Raw genomic sequence first — 21,391 nt, 5'->3', positions numbered from 1 at the left:
GAATGTAAAGTTCGTTTGATGTGCAATTACCTGATCCACATCCTCGTGTTGTTTTACTACACTGATTGTAGGAGTGGTGCCAAACACCTTGAGTATAAAAATACAGTACACACTCTGTGACACATTATCACATCATAGTAACAGCGTAAATGAACAAGGACATGTTGACCTTACTTTGAACTTTGCTTTTTACAGTACAATTGTGTCAAACAAAAGCACTGAAACTGAATGAAAAGGGAACTTTATTGAATGATATTCACTGGTTAAAACATGTTAATAAGACAATCATATAATCATCTCAATCTAAAATAAAAAAATATAATCAAAGGATGTTTTAAAGCCTTAGAGTAAAGCATCTGTTATTTTTATGTATGTGCTGAGACAAAGAATGCTGACCCATGTTATTCAGTGTTTTGGCCACAGAGGCGACCCTGGGTGGGCGCCGTCTTCTTCAGTCACTTCAGTTGCAGGGTCTTCATCTTCTGGCCCATGTACCAGAACGTACCAGCGTGTTCTGAAGTTTGGTTTTCGTGGATACAGAAGGAAATCATAGATAAGAGCTGCCGCTATGCCTCCACACATCGGCCCCAGCCAGTAAACCTGGGGTGAAAGCAGAGATCAGCTCCATTTGGCTTGATGGAAATGGATACAACCGGGATTTGAGATGAAAAGCTTCAACCTGTCTGTTGACATTACCCAGTGGTCGTTCATTTGACTGCGTATCAGCGCTGGACCAAAGGAGCGAGCAGGATTGATGCCACATCCAGTGAAGCTTATCTGCAAATGAAAACACATAAAGTGGACTGGTTATTCAACAAATTCGTTTTTACGTGATTATTTTTAAAACATATAATGTGAGAGGACAACAAAAATATTGAAATGTGCCATCTCTGCAAGAAGTCTAGTTCAGACCTTTAGGTGTTGTTTGAATATATTCGTTTTTAAATATTTTTTCTGGAAGTTGCTCTTGGTAAGAGCCTAATGGTGACCTCCTTGCATTGTCACATCATTGATGTTAGTTTTGCCAACAGTGCAAACAGTGCAGTTTACTAAGCAGTGACCTCTTTGTACTTTGCAAGTTGCCTTATGTTGCCAGGAAAACCCACTTTTAATAAAATTGACACATGCTGCTAATTTATGTTGAACTTTATATGACACTTGTGTCGCTGCCATTTGCAGTTGTGATTTACTGCACCTACTTCCTAGACTACAGGCTGCACACTGTAAAATTATGTAATGTACTGTAGCAGGGAGGAAAAGTCTTGAATCATGACATCCACCTTTTAAAGACAGGAAAACTGTGTTGGCCAAGAGAAACAGTAGCTCCTCACCAACGGTGACTGAACAGGATCTACTTTACAAAACTGCAGAGGGCATCATAAAAATGATGAACATGCATAAACGCTTTGGAACAAGGATTCCTCACAAAATTACCACTATTTTCACCCAAAATTCAAGCAATGTCAAAGCTGCTGTTACATTCACCCACAGGATCAACAGAATATAGAGCTGCGATTCACTTACAGCTGCAAAATGCCCAAGTCCCACTGACAGGCCGATAGCCAGCGGTGCAAAGCCTTTAACATCCCGCTGTCGCTTGTCAGTCACTGCTAACACGCAGAGAACCAGCTGAAGGGTGGCAAGGAACTCGATGACAAAGCCTTGTCCAGCAGTCACATTATTTAGCTGCAAAAGATAATTATCAACAAAAAAAACAAAGTGACAAACCAAATTGTTTTGAGAACACAGTAAGTGACTTGTGAGATGTAAGTGAAAAAGTAAGAACAACTGTTTACCGCGTTAACCCCAAGGGATCCTTTGCGTCTAAATCCATTTACAATAGCACTTGCAGCAACTGACCCAAGCATCTGAGCCAGGATGTAGCACACACATCTGAAGGCGCTGATCTGACAGCTGGTCAACAGGCCCAGAGAGACCGCAGGGTTCAGGTGCGCTCCACTGATGTGCCCCAAACTCTGAACCAGTGTGGCAATCGCCAGTGCAAAGGCCAGAGAGACCTTTAGCTCCTGAGCAACATTCTCCCCTGAAACACCATTCTGATTTTTTCCAATGATAGCTGATAAGCCAATAAATATAAACAGTAACATACCAACAAATTCTGCGGCCACAGCTCTCCAAAACTCCCAGGATTTTATTTCTGTCATCTCTGCTTTAAATTAGCTTGCAAACCAACATGTAGACACTTCAGTATTTATAGTGAAGAGGTTTGTGTGGACAGGGGAGGAGAAAAAAGACGAACCAGGAAAAAGATGAACTGCACTTCACACGTTTGAGTGTCAAAGAGAAGACGTCGAAGGCGTCTTAAGCTGAAAAAGCATTTTATTTGATCCAAATATGCAGTATGTACTGCTACTTCTATAACAACCTTCAGAAGAGGCTCTGAAATGAAATTTTCTAATGTTGAGCCAAAGCAGAACAGGGGTGATTTTTTTTTTCACTGAAGGACTCATCTCTTGGTGCCAGTAGATAATTACAGCATAGAGAATAGCTGCCACCATAGCAGCACTCACTGGTCCTTCCCAGTACACCTGAAAAACAATAACAGGACAGACATGCCCCTGTTTCAATAGAAATGACGCATGTGTCCAACACCTGCAAAATATCTTATTTATGGTTCCACTGTACGTAGCCGATGATCATCAAAAGACTTCTGTATAATTGCAGGCCCAAAGGATTGAGCTGAGTTGATGGTGCATCCTGTGTAGCTGATCTGTAAATCATATCAGAGGGAAAACACCACCTGCCTCTTTAGTCTACATCAGAGCTTGACATGCAAGTCTGATTTACAGCCAGTAAATAGGGGAAAAATCACTTCTTTACACTCTCCATCTACTGATAAACCTTTAATTATTATTAAACCCTTCCAAATCTGAAATGGGACAAAACATTCTGGTACAAAATGACGGCTGATCCATGTCTTGAGTATGTACTGTAATTGCTGCAGAGGACAGCACACGCATTCATCCTATTAACACTCCCGAAAGAGAGTAGGCCTTCCTTTTAAAGCATGAACATATTAATCTGGCAATAACAATGAACAATTCATCACCAGCAGTTAACAAATGTGGACGTGTTAAAGATTAGGACACAGGACCTTTGACAAGCGTCTGGCCTAAACTATATCAGGTTGGAGGCAATTCTCTAAATGCCACTCAATCTGAGTGCTAAATGTCATTTATTCATTACTCCTTATTTAAAGATTGGAAGCACATGGATTCCACCATACCTTGTTAACACCAAGTGAATCTGTGGTTTCTGGCCTAATTCCATACACAATGGCTGTGTCAGTCACTGCTCCCCAAATCTGTTATGCAGTAAAAGAGTCTGAGGACACTCATCTGGCAGTTGGCCAGGAGGCAGGATTCAGGAGGATGCTGCTAAAGTGACCAATACACTGAGCTAATGTGGTAATGTCTAAAGAGAAATAGTATTTTTTTCTGGCATTGCCACTCTAATTTTATTTTAATGATACTCAAAACAGCCAGCTCAAAGCGCTGTGTGCAACGTTCGCCTGCATTCATCAAGTATGCGACTTTCTAGAATCAAATCTAATTAGAAAGAGCTGAGAGATACGCGTTGGGGACAAACCTCAAAACAAGAGAATGACCTCCATGTCACCTGACCTGTTCAGTACTTTTCCAGTTTCACCTTCTGTAAAACTGGAAAAGTACTGAAGGTGAAACTGGAAAAGTACTAAACAGGGCAGGTGACATGGAGGTCATGCTCGGTAGCTCAAGAATGCCACTGTTCTGTGGCTTTTTGATTTTGTTGTTTAAGACCACACCAAAGAAATGTTAACTGAACTGCAGAAAAATTAAATCTAAATATTTTTTTGTAAAATAAAGGAAAAGAGCAAGTATTAATAAGGCTTGATACATATTTCATTCCACGCTTGAGCCAATTGTCATTATTTTGTATTTTAAAATTGACTCAGGAATTGAACAAAGCAGTGTCTTATCTTAATCCTGCTGGTTAAGAATATTTTGAATAACTCACATGAGACTTGACAAGGACATGCATGGTCTGTGAAGGACACTGTTTCCCCATTATATTTAGCGAATGCCTGTGTTAATGTTTTTCCTTTCTCTCAATCTACTTATTCTATTCTGAGCGTGTGCCATGCAGAGCCAGCTGCATTGAAGTTAAACTCAGTCGCATGCCTCTGTGAAGGAAATGGGACCCTTTTGAATTCATGGCACAAAAAGCCTGTTTCCAATTCGACTTTTCTGTGTAAAAGAATTGACAGGTTAGCAGGTCACACTGCTTCTCTTCGGAAGAAAGTATTAGAAACCTGTTGTTTGACTTGGGCAACACTGATCTACCCCAAAACAGGATCATATTCCCTTCTTAATCTATCAAGCACGACAAATATCTCTTGCATTTTTTTGTGAAAAGGTTTTTAATTTTTATTGTGAAATTGAAGTCTGGCTGAAATGTGTTTGACGGTTTGCAAACATTTAAATCCCCACTGCAAACATGTTGCACCTTTAACTCTGATGTACACTGTGGCATTAGCAGGATAGAGGTGATAGCATAATTGGGAAGATGTAAGATATCAAAAAACATGTCAAATGGGCAGGGTGAACTACAAATAATAAAATAAATGCAGTAGCAGAGAAGAGTGATAAGTGTGAGGCAATGAGACCCACCCCTACCCCAGCACCACCTCCAGGCCATGACTCTATATTGCCCTTGAGGGAAAGTTGTCATTCTGCTGTGACAAGCTTGAGGTTTCCTTGCAGCGACTAATGAATGACATGTTACAGTCAGTTTAAATAATAACTTTGACCAACGCACTTGACTTTCAGATGGAAAGACTAACAGATTTATTCCTCAAGTCTCTAAGAGGGATAAAAACATTAAGATGCAGGTGTCCTGAAGAAACTCTGGATTTAGAGGTTATGAGATGAACCCAGACTACTTAATCATGCAGAAAAGGAAAAAGTCAAGTGTAGAATAAATATGTATATAACCAATATGTATGATGGTTGTGTAAGCAAAGTAAAATTATACTTACTATTTCAAAGCATGGCCCCCCCAGTGTCTTAAAATAAGTAAAAACATGAAATTATATGGGAAATGACGAGTAAATATAGCCACAGAAAAAGTCTGCATTTACAATAATCTAAAAGATGCTCAATTAAGTCCAGTTGGGATAAGTCTGCTCCTCTCCAGGAATGTATGCAGGATCCAGTCCAGAGATTAAAGTCAGAGGCACAGTTCTTCTGCTGGGGAAACAACTCTTACTGAGCTGTGGTAGTTTTTTCCTTAAGTAAGGCTCCTAATCACATATTATCTTCCCATCACATATTTCCCATCTCATTTTTCTTAGAACCATTGAGTTTAGTCACCACCCACAATTACATCATCTGTTGTGAGTAACAACAAGTGGTGACTTACAAACAAAAACAGGTCAATTAATACAGCTGCTACAAACATTATAGACTCTTCATAGGACTAGAAGTGATTCACAAAGGCTATACATTTTTAAATAACTATATTAACATAAAAGTTCTTTGTGATCTAACAGGCACACAAGAGAGAGGAGGAGCTGAACCAAACCATTCAAGACTCTATGAAGTGAGGACTGTGAAATTCCTGGAAAACTGCTGCTTCCTTTGAATCAGGCTCTGTGCCAATGCAAACATTTAAAGGCCCCAATAAAATTGTGAGCTGATATTCATACAAAACAGTTGGCAGGAAAAAGTGTCTATTCATTGGTGACCTCACTCCACATTGGTGGGCACATCTGAAATTGCAACCAACAAAACATGAATAATCTGGAACATCTGTTTGTCCTATTGAATGAAACTGCCTGCCCTTAGATTCTGCCTGTAAGGACACATGTTGGGATTAATGCCACAAAGCAGGTGAATGAGCAGGTGAGAGGAAAGAAAGAACAATTGAGAGGGATAATATACTAATAAAGGGTAGAACTACACGTTGCCAGAACAGCAGGAAAGGATTAAAATCTCTCATGCATGTGAGTGTGTATATTTACCAGTCTTTGGTATTTAGAGCCAAAGCTATTTACTGATAAATCAGGACATCAGAGATTCAGGCCAACAATGTTGGACAGTCCATCTGAGCAAAACTGCACAAATTGAGGGGCTGGATAAAGAGATAGTGGGTTTCCTGAACGCTCCAGGAAGTCCAGTTTGAGTAACTGAGGCACGAGCCAGACGGCTTATCAGATGCTAAAATAGTACACAGAGGGCTGTGACACTGTACAACTCTGGAAGGTCATGGTGACAACTATTTTATCTTGTGACAATCATGCTAGGAAGCATTTTTTTGGTTGACTACCTCTGGCCTTTCTGCTCAGAATCTGAAACCAAGACAATATTTCAGTTATTTCTTTGCCTTGCTGGAATATTTCTGAGCTTCACCCCAACAATACTACAACAGAGGAGCACTTCAGCAGCGTAAATATGACTGTATAGCTCAAGTGCTTCTTAATAAAAGCAAAGCAAAGCCCTCAACACTAACCAAATCCAGCATGTGGTGGAGGTGACTCTTTTCATTTTTGCACTTGCTTTTTTAGCGTCTAGAAACCACTGTGCAGCTATTCCCACATTTCACTAGAGAGAACACGTTGCTCCCGTGTGGAAAACAGAAGGGACGCTTGATACTTACAAACTTAACGGATAAAAAGTTGCAGGGTCAAAAGCAAAAAGGTATCCAGTCTTTCTCTGCAGTTCTTCACTGGCAAGATGCCCATCGGTGAGTGAAAGAGAGGGAGAGAGAGGGTGAGTCACAGGAATCTCCTGTATGTGCTTTTGCTTGTCTGCTAGAGGGAAACTCTCAGGACCCTGGCAAACTGCCACCGAAAGCTTCACCTGTTGAACAGGAGAAGCTATCCATCAATCGGCAACCGGCTGTAAAAAGCTGTAACAAGTACAAGTACAAAGAGAACACAGGGCAGACAGCACCAGATAGGAAGGATATGTTACAACCCAGGACCACAATATATTTCTTCTCACACGTAAATCACCACAAGTGGTTGTCCTGTGTCCTAAGGTTTAATTAAATGTAGTGTGTGTTAGATGAGCAGGTTTGTAGGTTACTTTACTGTATGTATACATCAGACCCACATCAGTCATTGATAAAACACATAAGAAGAGCAAGGTATATACACTCCTCTATCTTCTCAACTGGAACTTTAGGCTCATGCAATATTATAGGACCATACAGTCTTCTAATCAACTCTTGACATGATCAGATAGCATTTCTAATTTATGTAAGCTTAATTCAAGATTCAAGATTCAATAAACTTTTTTTTAACTCCAGAGGCATTGTCTTGCCTTGATACAGTTGCTTTTAACTCAGATAGAAAGAAAAGGATCCACATTAACACAAATACAGAATAACATCGATACAGAAAACTCAGCACATATACAGAATATATGAGAGGATTGGATAAAGATTGATGGCCACAGGTAGAAAGGATCTCCTGTGGAGCACTTAATGTTGATCAGTCTCTGGCTGAACGTGCTCCTCTGTCCAGCCAGCACACTGTGTAGTGGATGGAAGATATTGTCCAGGATTATTGTCCTTCTCTCAGCTACAACATGTAGAGGGTCCAGCTCCACCCCGCAGAACAGAGCCAGCCCGTCTGAATGGTTTGTTCAGCCTGTTAGTGTCTGCCACCTTCATGTTATTGCCCCAGCAGACCACAGCATAGAAGATGACACTGGAACCACAGACTCATAAAACATGCGCAGCAAGGTGCTGCAGACATAGAAGGAGCTGAGCCTCCTCAGAAAGTGCATGCGGCTCTTGGCTAATTCTTCAATGTGCAATGTTAATTAGTTTGGATGTGATAATAGGTTCTGAACCCATGTTTTTATTAATTTAGTGTTTAATTTAGTATTATTTTAATTCAGTAACAGATTGTGCTAATAGTCTCCCTGTCTACTATAAAAATGTTCCTATGAATGTTAAACAAATTATAAATAACATGGTTTCTCTTTCCCGCACAGGCTTTTCCTTTAGGTCATTTGTTTTTTCTGTTAATGCATCATGCACCAGGCAACAGGCCACAGGGTGCATACACAGTGCACAGAAAACTGGAGATCTAGATGTAGGAGGGTGGAGACACATGGGGCCCAACAGCAGATGTCTGCATTGAGGCCTCCTATAGGGTTTATCTGACCGTGGGTGAATCTATATTTTTTAATCCAAATAAACAATTTGCTAAACACACTTTCAGATATTTCAGTTTTCTAATATTGTGCTATTTGTTTTGGTAAAACAGACGTTATACAATATATAAATGTGTGCTTTGACCATAATGTTGGGGGCATTTTAAGATGACTGCAAGAGTACAAGAAAGAAACACCTCTAAATCTGTAACAATGGATACCATATCTGTACCTACATGATAACAAAGAAGAAATAAACAACAGTTAACAACAATGTTTTATTTACTTAAAAAAGAAAGACATATTGAGAGTGTACATAATATATTTCCTAGAAATAAAAAGTGATAAAAGCACATAGAAATATGTATACAAAATAATGGCTCAACACAGAATACTGATATGGGAAAAAATCAAAACAATGCTCTGTCAAGATTTTCACAGCCTCGACTGAGCAGCTGTTTGAATAAAAAACATTGTGCATGGGTTCAAGCAAAGGAGTGAATTAGAATGAGACACAAGGTGACCCGTTACCACAATCCTTGTTGGTATTTTCAAAACAAGCACAAAAACTAACATCCTTTACTAAATTCAAGAGCTTTTTTTTTTTTACAGGAGTATAGACATATACACTGATTGTAAGTGGCAGGGACTGCACAGTGCTACTTCGACGTCATTTCCACAGTTGTAGTATCGTTGCCTCCATTAACATCATAATCGCCCACTGGACCACTGACCAGCACCTTGATGCGTTCAGGAAAGTCATCAAATTTGGGGGCCAGCAGGAAATCATAAATGAGAGCTGCTGCTACACCACCGCACATTGGCCCAACCCAGTACACCTGCAACAGATAACTCGGATCAGTCCCTGTTGTGCCATGTGCAAACACAAGAATCTATTGAACCATCCTTATCACAGACAGAAAGAACAGAATTTAAGTCAAGTTCAAAAGTCTTGCTTTTGTTAATATATCAGCTGACATAATTGTAGGAATGTCATAACTGATTAACTTCTTCTTCATTCACGAGTAATGGATTAATGTGCCTCCTATGGAGTCACTACATTATTTAAGCTTGACATATAATGTGCAGGCAAAAAAATGTGAGGCATGCATATAGTTCCTGTCCACTTCTCTCTCTGACATACCCAGTGGTTTTCAAAGTTGTTCAGGATCAAAGCTGGACCAAAGGAGCGGGCGGGATTGATGCCACAGCCTGTGTAGCTGATCTGTGATTATCAACAGAGAGACAACACAAGAGGATATCTTTAGCTTCACAGTCTGCTGGTGTAATAGTGTCTGGCAGGGGTGAAGGATATCTATCTAAAACCACAACAACATTAGTAAAAGCTCTATCATGTTTGCTGTGTGTGTAGATTGTTGCTGTGCTGAATCCTAGATAAAGATTTACTGCTTTTGTGATGGTAGTTAGGTGCAACTTACAGCTGCCAAGTGTCCCAGGCACACTGAGAGGCCAATGGCCAAGGGTGCTGAACCAGTGACATCACGCCGCCTTTTATCAGTGACTGCAATGACACACAGCACCAGCTGGAATGTTGCCAGGAGCTCTATGCCCACGCCTTGGCTTGGGGTAACACCACTGAGCTGTGGGAGGAATCCAAAACAACAAGAATTTGTCATTATTACGAATTGGGATTGATACTTTCCCATCATGACCACTTCCAATTAGCAATCGCTGGCATTGCCCTGAAAGTCTGACACCAATTTGGCACAGTCTCTGAAGTGCCAAAACCTGATCATTGTTATTCAGGGTAAATTAGCTGTGGCAGGTGGATTCCTACAGTGAGAAGATGATATTACACAGAAGTAAAAAAAAAAACAAACCTTCACAGCAAAGTATTTTAAATCCTAAATTTATCAAAACAGATGAGGAGATATGTCAAAGAGCTGGCACAGCTTGTTTTATCTGCAGTTTCTTTCAACTGTTGCATTACTGTGGTTTAATCATGTTTCATCACTATTTAATTTTAAGCAATGACAGAATGTATAAAGAACAACCAAACGGTGCCAGTTTAGCACATATATCTTCACAAAAAAGTTTTCACTGGTCAACTTGAGACAGAAAAGGCTTTTTAAATACTCATTGTTTACCCACATTGCTGTGCTTTACATTTTCAAAACATTCCACATTTAACTAGCATATTATAAAATGCTCTGTAGGCAACAGTATTAAAGGTTTTACTTACAGCGTTAAGCCCCAGATTTGCATTGCCATTTGGACGTGTTCCATAAACAATGCCGCTGGCCAGGGCTGAGCCAAGCATCTGGGCCACAATGTACATGACGGCCTTCAACACACTGATCTGGCAGCTGGCAAGCATCCCAAGGGTAACTGCAGGATTCAGGTGAGCTCCACTGATGTGGCCTAAACTCTGAGCCAGTGTAGCAATGGCCAAGCCAAATGCGAGCGACACCTTCACCTCCTGGTCTGGGTTGGTGCTGTTTTTATTTCCAATGGCTGCAGAGAGGCTGAGGAAAATAAAAAGGGTCATGCCAACCAGCTCGGCCAGAACGGCCTTCCAGAAGTTCTTGCTCTTGAATTCTCTCATGATGATGGCAGAAGGGTTGTCTGGCCGTGGGTTTGAGCTGGTTCTCTGTAAAGTGTGTGTATTCACAAACACCAGCAACAGGCTGCATATATAAGGCCTGGGCTGATAATGGTTGGTGGGCGGTCTTTAAAAAAACTGAAAGAGAGGGCCACACTGAATTAATGAGAAATCCAAAAGACTGGTCTCTCACTTCCCTCCCTCTGCTCCCTCACCATCCCTCCTCCTCCTCCCTGTCCTCCAGCCCCTCTCCCAGTACCTCCCTGTGCACCACTTTCTGGTCTTTGGACTTTCCTGTGAGTTAGAAATAGCTGTAATCATACATTGATTATTCACACAGTGATTTTTCAGTCAGAAAATATTTACTGACATTCATGGGAATAATGAGCATTTAAATGTAATTTTGTTTGCATCTGTGCATTACCATAAAAAAAAAGATCACACTTTTGCTTCAGTTGCACAATGAATCACTGACAACACATAAGGGAGAGAAGCAGAAATTCCTAGCACATACGGGAATACCAGAGAGAAGCCAGACAACTCCCAAATAGTAATTTCAAGTCTTACCTTTCCTTCCTTCCTTTACACCAGTTTTACCAAATCTCCCAGAGAGCTCACATGAAAAAGATTATTACATTTACTGCATTTTTTTCTAAATTGGAATAAAGTGGTACAAGCTTGTGAGAACAACAATCCACACAAACAAGTTAAAAAATTTAGCACATGATCACATTACAAATTAGAACACATAACGACTGTGATGGTGGAGAAATAACAACTTAGTAACTGTAACTCAACTACTGAAGAGGTGTATTAAAAACTAAACTAGCTAAAATGTCAACTCTGAGAAATGAGCTGCCTGTTGCACCTGGCCCCCAACTCAAAGGGGTGTGACAACAAACAGCAGAGAGACCATGCAAAACATGTCTAAGTATTTACTGTGCTTCTACTGTGGGTGTGTGCATGTGTTTCTCTATGGCCTTTTCTCACATGACTGTTTTGTTTTATTTGTGATGTGCTCAATATTGCTTGCATTTTATTCAATTTAAATAAAACAAATGTGACACAAACACATAATTCCCTGCAATTTTGCAGTGCAACTGGAAATGCATAAAGCTGACTCAGCATCTTGCGTTTACTGTACAAGTTGTGATTAATTCTTTCATCACAGCACGTTTTTGTAACTGCACCGAAGCATCGGTTGTAGTTCAGGCGGGGGCGGTTGTAGACCCTTTTTAGGGTCTTTCATTTCAGCCCCCCTAAACTGATCAACTATCAAACTAACAACATTTTTTGAAAGTATATTTTTTACTTTTTATAATAAGTTGAATTTAACCAAATCAGAGACTTATTACTAATTAGATTAGAGTTGCTAGTTCAGACTGTTTATTTGTCTCCCAAATGAAAACACTGTACAATGGAAACAAACAAAATAAAACCTAAATAAATCTACAACAGTATAACATGTTTCCCATCTTCAGTCAAATGACAATTAAAGCATAAGTTAAAAAGCCTATTAGCTTGATGCTAATACATAATGGAATTCACCATTAACACGCTAATGGAGATTAACAACAGTAGTGATGTTATACAGTAGTGAGGCCTAAACCCCCCTAAGGGTGAAATCCTAGAGCTGCCCCCGTCCTCAGGTAAAGTGTTTTGTCTAAAATTCTGACCTTTTATATAATTAGCTGGCCAGCTTGTACTCTTACAAGTTCAATGGGTTCATTTGATATTTTGACCATTCTGGACAGTGGGTGTGACGGGACAGTGACAGCGGCAAATGCAGAAAACATTGCTTAAGGACATAATATCCAGTAGCATGAAACATGCTCGTTCATCACATTCTTCAAATGACAGTGTTATAAGGAGTTTGTTACAGGAATCTGTTTATCTCTATGGTCATCAGGGGTGTGTCACGATTTTATAACTTGAGTGACATTTCTTATTAATTAAATCTTAGTTTCTGTGTTTCCATCATTATTATTCTTTTGTAATTTTGCAAACAGAAATAAATGACTCATTGAATCCACATGCTGAAACAGTAAGTATCAGCAATATTCAATATTTGTATGTTTTTGTGGAACATTTTGTGCTTTAGACCAAATGATATCCTTGGTTGAAGAACAAAAGGGCAAAGGATTTATGATTAAAATACTGTTTAGACTTTCATATTATATCACATAAAATTTTTGACTGGGACACACCTAGAGTTCAGTTTTTGTATGTTCCTGTTTGCTGCCCAGGAACAGGATGCAGATAAGGGCCATTTGTCAGTAAGGAATGATGACATATCCTCTGTAGTCTTGCACAAAATAGTGTTTGATTTGAACACATGTAAGATAAAATGTAGCAAATATACTCAAGACTCATTTCAAATTAACCATCAGACTGTATATTTTGTATATAAAATCTTTATCTGCAGTGAGCTGTAGTTGTCAAACAAATCTACTGGTTTACAAAAATATAATATTTTATCTACATGACTGCAATGCCAACAGCAGCATGGTCATGTTATAGCACTGAATGATGAATAGCACGTAAAGCCAGCAGTGTGGCCTACCTCTGACGTAGAAGCTGGTGATGTATATATTCTATAAGTGGTTGGTCCAAACTAACAGTATATGTGGAACAGTTTTCAGTCATGCCTGTTCCCCAGTGATGCAATTTTACCTGATTTGTTTGATAAGTTAGTTAATGTCCGGAAGGATGTTTGGCAGACAACAGGAAGCATTTTAGTTGTACTACAAAATAGGATAATGAAAATTGGACTTTAAAATCTTCACCAAAATCAGACATTATAGAGGACCAAGTGTAAAGAGCTTATTATATATGTAGCTGTTAAGACCATTTTCCATTGGTTCACAGTTTTCAGAAAACAAGATCCCGGCAGATTTACCAGATGAAAAACAGGCTGTGTCTTACCTGAGTGATCAAGCTGTGTAACAGAGATCTGTGCAGGGTTTGTGAAGGATACAGAATAGTCATAAGCTGTGGAAGGCGCAAACAACTATTTCTGCTTGACATATAAACCAACAATAAGCAGGTTTTTTAATTGAGTTTTCACTTAGCTTTTGGAGACATTTGATGACTGATCATGTTAAAAATTCTAGGGGAAATTGATTTTTTTCATACTGGCTACATCACTGAGGGTGATTGCTTCAATTTTTCTTCATTGTTAACCAAGACAATCGCTCTTTTGCTTCTATGTCATTGTTTGATCTTACTGGAGCATGGCCAGAATAAAAACAAGTGTAGGAAAATAGATAAATTATCCAATGTTCCAATGTTTAAAAATTTGCCAAATAACACAGTATCTGTTTGCTCCTTAAGTATAACCTTAAGTGAATATCTTGGCATATTGCAGATGTTAGCATGAAAATAATTACAGTAATTTAGTAGCTAACAAGACAAACTTTAAGTAAGGACATGATCTAATCTGTTACTTGCAGTAGCAAACTAGAAGCCGGCACATTCACCTTAATGTGAATGTAGTTGGATAGATGAGTATTTTTCAGACCAGTTCTCAGGCTACACTTATTTGTGCACATTTTATTTAAGTCTTGCATGTGTAGTGAAAATAAATGCCACATGCTGTATATTCTTTACTGACATACGAGCACTGGAACAAAATGTTACAGGACAGGAGTGGCCCGAGGACAGGGTCAAGAAATACATTTATAAACACGGAACAAGTTGTGGGTGCAAGTGAAAGTTTGGTACGCTCATAGACGGTGTTGCGGTGCATGGTCAGTAAAAAAAATGATGGAATTTGTGACTTGCGGTGTTCTCCCTGACGAGGCAAACCCGTTTGTGGCAGAGTGGAAACCTACCAGCAGAAGTAATGACTTGCCAGTATTTTAAAGAGCAAATTCAATGACTCATAAGTGGTTTAATACATAATTTATTAATTGCCATTTGTCACATCTTGTTGGGTATTCTGATAAACATCTGTGTGCATGATTTCTGCTTGATTATGAAAGTAGAAACAATGAAATAAAATTTCAGCAGATTTACAAAATTAAATTTCCCAAAGCAGACAGATTCCAGAAGTGAAATGTCAATAACTCATCTAGAAGTCCAATATGATGCAGGTGCCTGCAAAGTATAAAAACACTTTCTAAAAAACAGGAAGGCACTTCGTTGTTCCGGTGTTAAAAATAAGTACACTGTATATGCATTTATTCACATACAACATACAAGAATTGTGGGTCAAGTAAATCTTGCAAAAATATATTTACTGCCTGACATAAGATAGATCATCATAATATTTTAATTTTATTTAATCATAACTTAAATCTCATATCTAAAATTGAATTTATTATTTCTTTTAGTTACTACTTTTTTGTTGTCTTATTTACTTAATGCTCTACTTAATAGAAGTAGAACATCAACCACTATCTGCTGTGGCCTGTACAGACATCAGTTATAGTCCACATACATCTTTCACAGTTTACAATATGATAGTTCTGCATCTTATCTGACATTTGGACCACTCCAGCTTTGCTTCTGCTTATATCTTCTCCAAAACATACCCCTGCAGGAGATTGTGGAGGGACGTCACAGCGGCTGAATTGTGAGGTGCTACTAGTGAAAGAATGTGGAGAATGTGACTGATGTATGGAAGAGTTGAGTTAAATGTTCGGTAAGTCTTAAAGATTTTCAGCTAGTGGGTCAGCATGGCCATAAGAAAGAGTGGGAAGTACACGTTAAGATAAGGAGAAAGCCATGGTGGGCTTGATTATCACAACAGAAGTTTGTTTAGTTCAAAAAGGACATGCAGCAGTCAGAAGTCAGAGGTTCATATCACAATAATTCACAAATGCATAGAGGCTGTACAATCAGCTATAAAAAATATTGAACCTGTGGCCAAGCATGTGTTCTTTACAGAACGTGTGTAGTTATTCAGAAAGAAAATTTGGAAAATAAGGCCAATTCATAGTTTCTGCTTGCCCTCTGGATCCCGAACTTATCCCTACACTTGCACTGTGGATGTGCATGCACTTCTATTCATTCTACAGTATACATACGATACAAAATATTATGGCAACTCTAGACAGTAGCAACAGTGAGAAGAAAAGCCCCTTTGTTGTATTCGAATAACCAACATGAAAGAGTGACTAACATAAAACCGCACGTGGAACTGCTTTACAGGAACAGTGTCAGTGTTTCCTCCATCGCTTCAGTATATGAAATGAATGGCTAGTTTACTGGCTTGGACTTGCGACACACAAAAGTGGAAAGTATGAACTGGCCTCTGCAGCCCTCCACCCTTTGCCTTAGTCATAATTATTATGGCCAGTAGAGGTTGCTTAAAATAAAACCTAAGGGTTGTAATAAGCTGCCTGTACAGATGAGCTATGGGGTTTGTGGGAAAGAACAAACAGTAGGTCCTAAATATAACTAAATATTATCAAATTTGAGGGGAAAAGGTTTCAGCTGTGACAAAAAGCTGTTCAGAGCCATTTTTAGAGCTATTTTTCATGGTTGGACTTTTCAAACCATAACAGATAAAACAAACTTTGCAAAACTTGGGCAGAAAGGAGTCACCACGGTTTGACCCACTTTATCACTTCAAGATGCCAATCGTATTTCTTTTGCCACACTGTTTCTCCAGACACAATTCAAAGTAGCACAATACAGCGAACAAGGCGAAGATAGAATCAAAGCAAACTCAAGCAATGTGTGTTCGCTGGCAGTACTGTGGGTTGGTGGTTCAACAAACAGACTGGAGGGTTACGGGCTGAGGAGCGTGGACAACACAAATCCAATGACCCATGAAACAGCCTGTGACAGTTTGGAATTTTACTAATTGCTCAAACTTATCTAATTACAGTTTGGTCACAAGGTATTTGTCCAAACAAAAAAATCTTCACAGTAACAAATGTGTAACATTTACCTAAAGGCTTCTCTGGAAAAACTAAAAAACGTGTTGTTAAGACTGCAACACAAAGAAAACTGAGAAATCATTTGGTGGCAAAGCTGATTCCTCAACAGATGTAAAGAAGCAGAGGTCATTTTTCACAATGACCTCACTCTGACAAGGAGAGGAATTTAGCTCAGAGACAAAAGAGCATAATTGCCAATTAAATAATTTGCCAGTGCTCAGATTCTTTACCATGCATTTGATGGTCATGACGAGTGGCTGATAAAACACATACACACCAACTGTCACACCCCTGCACACACACACTTACACTGAAATCATCACTGGTATATGGTCTCCTTCAAAGGCTTCAACCCTAAAAGACAGTAGCATTAACTAGTAAATCACAATCATGAGACTGCTGCTTAGCGTGTTTGGGTCAGTGCTTTATGAGCTGCTCCAGACTGGACCTTCGGTTATATAACATCAAGCATCTCAAAATAAAGAGACCTGGAGCCCAAATTAGCAGATTATCATCTAATCATCCTTATTGTTTTTTTAAACAACATCACCAGAAAAAGGAAATATAAATATAAACAAAAGTCTGCAGGTTCTCAGGCATGCCGCATTCATGTGCTATTTTTACCATCCACCAATGTTGTTAGGAACGGTTTTACTCACCAGCAGTGTGGTGAAAGTGCCTTACATCCAGACATTGTTAGAGAGGACAGGTGAATTACGACATCCTAGAAATTTCCTGCTGCCTCTGCGTCATTTTTATTTGTTCATAAAATATCCAAGGTGCAATCCTTGGTGTGGTTCTTTTAGAATAGGAAGCATTAGTGGGGCTAATGTTGCTTTAATGGTTTTTGGCTTATCTGACTTCCACAGTGGGAGTGTAATTAGCCAGTTATAAGGTGACACTGTTTATTTTTGCAACAAACACCATAGGATATCCTCTCGTTTGTCTCTCAAGGCAGAGGAGCAGTAGTAAATTTTTATGCCCCTTGACTCCAGTGATCAGTGACTTTGGTCTTCAGCATGTGACTTCCTTTAGGCCAGCTGTGCTAATTATGCTGTGTGTTCATAAAATCAGATTAGGTACAACAGCTGAGTGAATAGGTGAATCTATTACGACTATTCTAGCTCGTGTATCAAACTCTGTAAAAGAAAAGCATCCAAACCTCTTCAAGTTATTATTTTACAATTGCTTCAACTGCTTCATACAACATTAACATTTCTGAAGGGCTTTTGTGCTGGATGAAATGCACCATCTTCACATCTTTAAGTGAGACAGCTGTGATGGACTGTCAAGCTTGATCTCACCTCCTTTTTGTTTAAGGTTTTTTTTTAAGATTGGTAACATCAAACCATACACATGTCCATCTTTGAAGAGATTTATATTTCCACGCTGTGTGTTCTCTTCAGACCCGTAGCCTCACAAACTCCTAGGGGGGCTTTTATTAGAGGGATCAGTTCCCTTCAATTGTTACATGTGGCTCCTGCCTCTTTGCCTATTTATTGCCATTGTAAAGCTGCTTGCCTGTGTCCCCCACATCTACAAAATCTATACAAAAAACATTTTGAAAAGCTTAGTCAGGGGTCTGTGATGCTATGACAACAGGTCCAACATTATAGACTTCTTCTGGCTTTGGAGACCATATCATGTTTTACGCCTCTCTGGCAAGATCACCAAGGAGACATCGCTGACTAGCCACATTAAGATTTCTGCACAGAGAAACTGGGTGGCTCATTGCTAAACATTATTCAGTGCTGACAGGAAAAAATATGAGAAGTAAAATATGTCATAGAAATATAGGATTATTTGGAATAACTTTGCCAGCTGTACAACAACAATATCCTGTATCGTATGTGTCTCCTAATAAAACTTTTTAACATTTTTTTTTTCCAGATAACATTGTTCCTTATCATGTCTTTATGATGTTCTGGCATCATGTCTGCTTTAGGGCACATTAACAATAACTACTTTGGCATGAAAAGTAGTTTATAAAATAAGAAACTGATAAGGATGAACTTTGGACTGTTCATTTCTGGTTCTAATTCAATAGGAACAGTAACATATTATCCCTAAACTCCCTCTTGGGAGCAATTGCAGTGTTTATTTACATTCCTTGAAGATAACAGTTGACACACTAGACGCTCACTGAGATGAGGCTTTTATCAAGTAATTTATTTTTGGCCAACTTGTGCCAGCTAAATAAGTTGTTAACATTGACATATTTTTACCGTATAAAGTTGTCAATGATGAACCAGTTAGCAAACAGACCTCTATGTACACATCCAACAGCAGCAGCATTGACAGACTCACGTTTCTTCCCACTTAGTAAAAGTTAGTCAAATATTCTTCTACAAGCATTTTTTTTGGTGTCCAGGAGCAAAATATCTGGCTCTTTAGTTTGAAAGATAAATTAGCTTGCTTGCTAGTTGAAATTAGTCAGGTGGAATTAATTTAATTTATCATTTCAGCACAGTGTTGGAGCTGGATACAAGGTACATGAAATCAGGGAGCGTGGAGCAAAACAGTAAAAAAAAAAGTTGGGGGCAGAACAAGCAGCTGAAAACTGTCAAAATGCTTTGTAGAGATGCAGAGATAGGTGATTACTGTTCATCTCTCAACAGCCTCTTTGATAACATAAACAATTACTGGATCAATTGTTCAAATACAGTACACATGTTAATTACTACAGCTGGAAAATGAACAATTTTGCTATCTTGAACTAATAATAGTAAAAAACATGTATCCCTGCTTAAACAAACCATATTTCATCTGAAGCTAAGGCGCGTTTATGGCAGATTAATACTACGGTAAGTCATCTGGAGTGGTTGGCATGTAATGAGAGGTGGTGTCAGGGTGTACTTTCTAATCCAAACAGAGCAGCACTCACAGCTATTTGTAGCACTCTAACAAAATTGTCAAAGCCAATACAGGATGGTTCCTTGGCAAAAACATGGTTCATTGGGAGGCAATCTACTGATAAGTTATTACTCTATAAACTGTAACAACACAAGAATGTGATTCTCCATGAAATGTTTGTAGTGATATATAATATATTACAACATCTAAGTACCTTTAAAGTGCTAGAGATAAGAAACATAAGAAACACAAATGGTACCAGTGTTTCAGTTGAATTATTTCATACTATTCAGCATCAAATATTTTATCTTTAGAACATCAGTCTGCATTTTATGTTTTTTTATACCCACTTAAATAGAAACACTAACCCAGTTGTAGCTGTTAGATTTAGTGTATTTCTATAATGTTTGTGAAGTTTAAATGGTTATATACTTATACATACACTTCACGTGGGCCTGCCCATGGATGCAATTCGAATCACAGAAAGGTTTACACATATTCATGCAGTAGATAATTATCTATCACATTTCCTGATGACAGCTGAAATTTAAAATGCATCATGATGAATATTGCACCAATTGCCTATGCCAGTAAATTAGCAGTTATATGCTAAACAAAGCCGACAGTTATGTTGCAACACAGACGAACCACAAACCATTTCTCTGTCTCGATTTCTGGTCAGTTACAATGATATGTGTTCAACATCTGCATAGAGAGACTCCCTTCTTCAAGAGTGTGTGACAACTAAATAGGAGCACTTCCTCATCATATAGTGGGCCTCATTAAATCACACATGCCTAGCGAGACATTGTACATGCTTATTATGTGTCTTAACATAATGTGGGAGGACCACAAATTCCTCTACATACACATTTTCTCTGTATGTCTCAAACCCTGTTGGAGTCCCACTTAACACAAAGGGTCCATAAAATTTCTCTCCTTTTGGTTTCCAAGTTGATGATATAGAGGAAACAAAAGTATACTTATGTATGCATAAATAAATCGAAATGATAATTCTTTATAATAATTTTTATCATCAATTACACATTTATGTTTTGTTGTATTACATAGTAGTCTATTCTTTTAAAGTTTTTTACCTCTAAATTAATGCAGTACTAACCATTAACTAAAAGGTAAATAACTTTACCTAATACATCTATTAATCATCTACTAAAGGTAACTAAGGTATCACTTAATATGTTACTTAATGTTCATAACAGCATTATTAACATTATTTAATGCATTAATAAACATTAACTAACAGTTAAGTAATACATTATGTGAGCTATTCAACATGTAATACATTAATGACCTACATTTTAATTAATATGTTTTTAATTGTTTACTGATGTTAATTAATGCCTCACAAAGCATGTTAAACCTTTACAAAGTTTGACCAGAGACTTGGTGTATTACTTAACTGTTAATGTTTAATACTACATTAAGTAAGGCTAAAGAGTTAAGAGATAAAGAAAACAAACCACACCCCAAAGAGCCCTAAGAATTTATATTTGATGTACTACTATCAGTAAACACACAAACACCAGTATTTGTGATAGCTATGTGCCCCTTATTGCAATCTCCCGTAAATCATGGACTTGTGTTCATCACACTGTTGCTGCTTCGTCTTTGCTACATTGCTATATTGATTCTTTTAACTGAACCTATGCAAAGATAAACCTTACAAACATTCACGAATATTATTACATGTATGGACAATGTACTAGTCTTGTGTAAGGTTCTTATGCCACATCTACACAAAGGGTATTTTTTTTCTTAGATGCACAATAGGATATAAAAAACAATAGAAAAAGTGACTCAGAGGTCTCTTCTCTGGATGTTCATCGACTTTATTTCCCCCTTGGTTCCTGTCTGGCGCCAGGATTGGCTGGTATTCTGTAGTATTATCCATGTGCCAAGCC

General features: G+C 38.5%; 2 protein-coding genes across 2 annotated transcripts; both read right to left on the bottom strand.

Annotated features, from left to right (window-relative positions):
* Positions 1 to 225: 225 nt before the first annotated feature.
* Positions 226 to 5,316, bottom strand: LOC113172288 (aquaporin-1). The gene is made up of 5 exons (XM_026375186.1): positions 5,039 to 5,316; positions 1,797 to 2,549; positions 1,525 to 1,686; positions 697 to 777; positions 226 to 600 (listed from the first exon to the last, which is right to left on the bottom strand). The coding sequence occupies exons 2-5, from the start codon at positions 2,163 to 2,165 to the stop codon at positions 406 to 408; spliced, it is 807 nt and encodes a 268-aa protein (XP_026230971.1). The 5' UTR covers positions 2,166 to 2,549; positions 5,039 to 5,316; the 3' UTR covers positions 226 to 405.
* Positions 5,317 to 8,710: 3,394 nt separating this feature from the next.
* On the bottom strand, positions 8,711 to 10,829 carry LOC113172436 (aquaporin-1). The gene is made up of 4 exons (XM_026375403.2): positions 10,369 to 10,829; positions 9,605 to 9,766; positions 9,310 to 9,390; positions 8,711 to 9,004 (listed from the first exon to the last, which is right to left on the bottom strand). Exons 1-4 carry the CDS (start codon positions 10,729 to 10,731, stop codon positions 8,825 to 8,827), a joined length of 786 nt encoding a protein of 261 aa, XP_026231188.1. The 5' UTR covers positions 10,732 to 10,829; the 3' UTR covers positions 8,711 to 8,824.
* Positions 10,830 to 21,391: the final 10,562 nt, after the last annotated feature.

Source organism: Anabas testudineus, chromosome 17, assembly GCF_900324465.2.
Source record: "Anabas testudineus chromosome 17, fAnaTes1.2, whole genome shotgun sequence".
Taxonomy (NCBI): Eukaryota; Metazoa; Chordata; class Actinopteri; order Anabantiformes; family Anabantidae; genus Anabas; species Anabas testudineus.
Note: the sequence above shows the minus strand (reverse complement) of the source record. Positions and strands in the feature narration are given on the sequence as shown.

Bases quoted from the DNA above. Each gene is read 5' to 3' on its own strand.
- LOC113172288 (XM_026375186.1), bottom strand. From the start codon at position 2,165: ATGACAGAAATAAAATCCTGGGAGTTTTGGAGAGCTGTGGCCGCAGAA. The intron at 1,687-1,796 runs GTAAACAGTTGT...TATCTTTTGCAG, and splicing joins GATCCCTTGGGGTTAACGCG to CTAAATAATGTGACTGCTGG. The intron at 601-696 runs GTAATGTCAACA...CTTTCACCCCAG, and splicing joins GTCAAATGAACGACCACTGG to GTTTACTGGCTGGGGCCGAT.
- LOC113172436 (XM_026375403.2), bottom strand. From the start codon at position 10,731: ATGAGAGAATTCAAGAGCAAGAACTTCTGGAAGGCCGTTCTGGCCGAG. The intron at 9,767-10,368 runs GTAAGTAAAACC...TTCCTCCCACAG, and splicing joins CAAATCTGGGGCTTAACGCT to CTCAGTGGTGTTACCCCAAG. The intron at 9,005-9,309 runs GTATGTCAGAGA...TATCTGTTGCAG, and splicing joins ACAACTTTGAAAACCACTGG to GTGTACTGGGTTGGGCCAAT.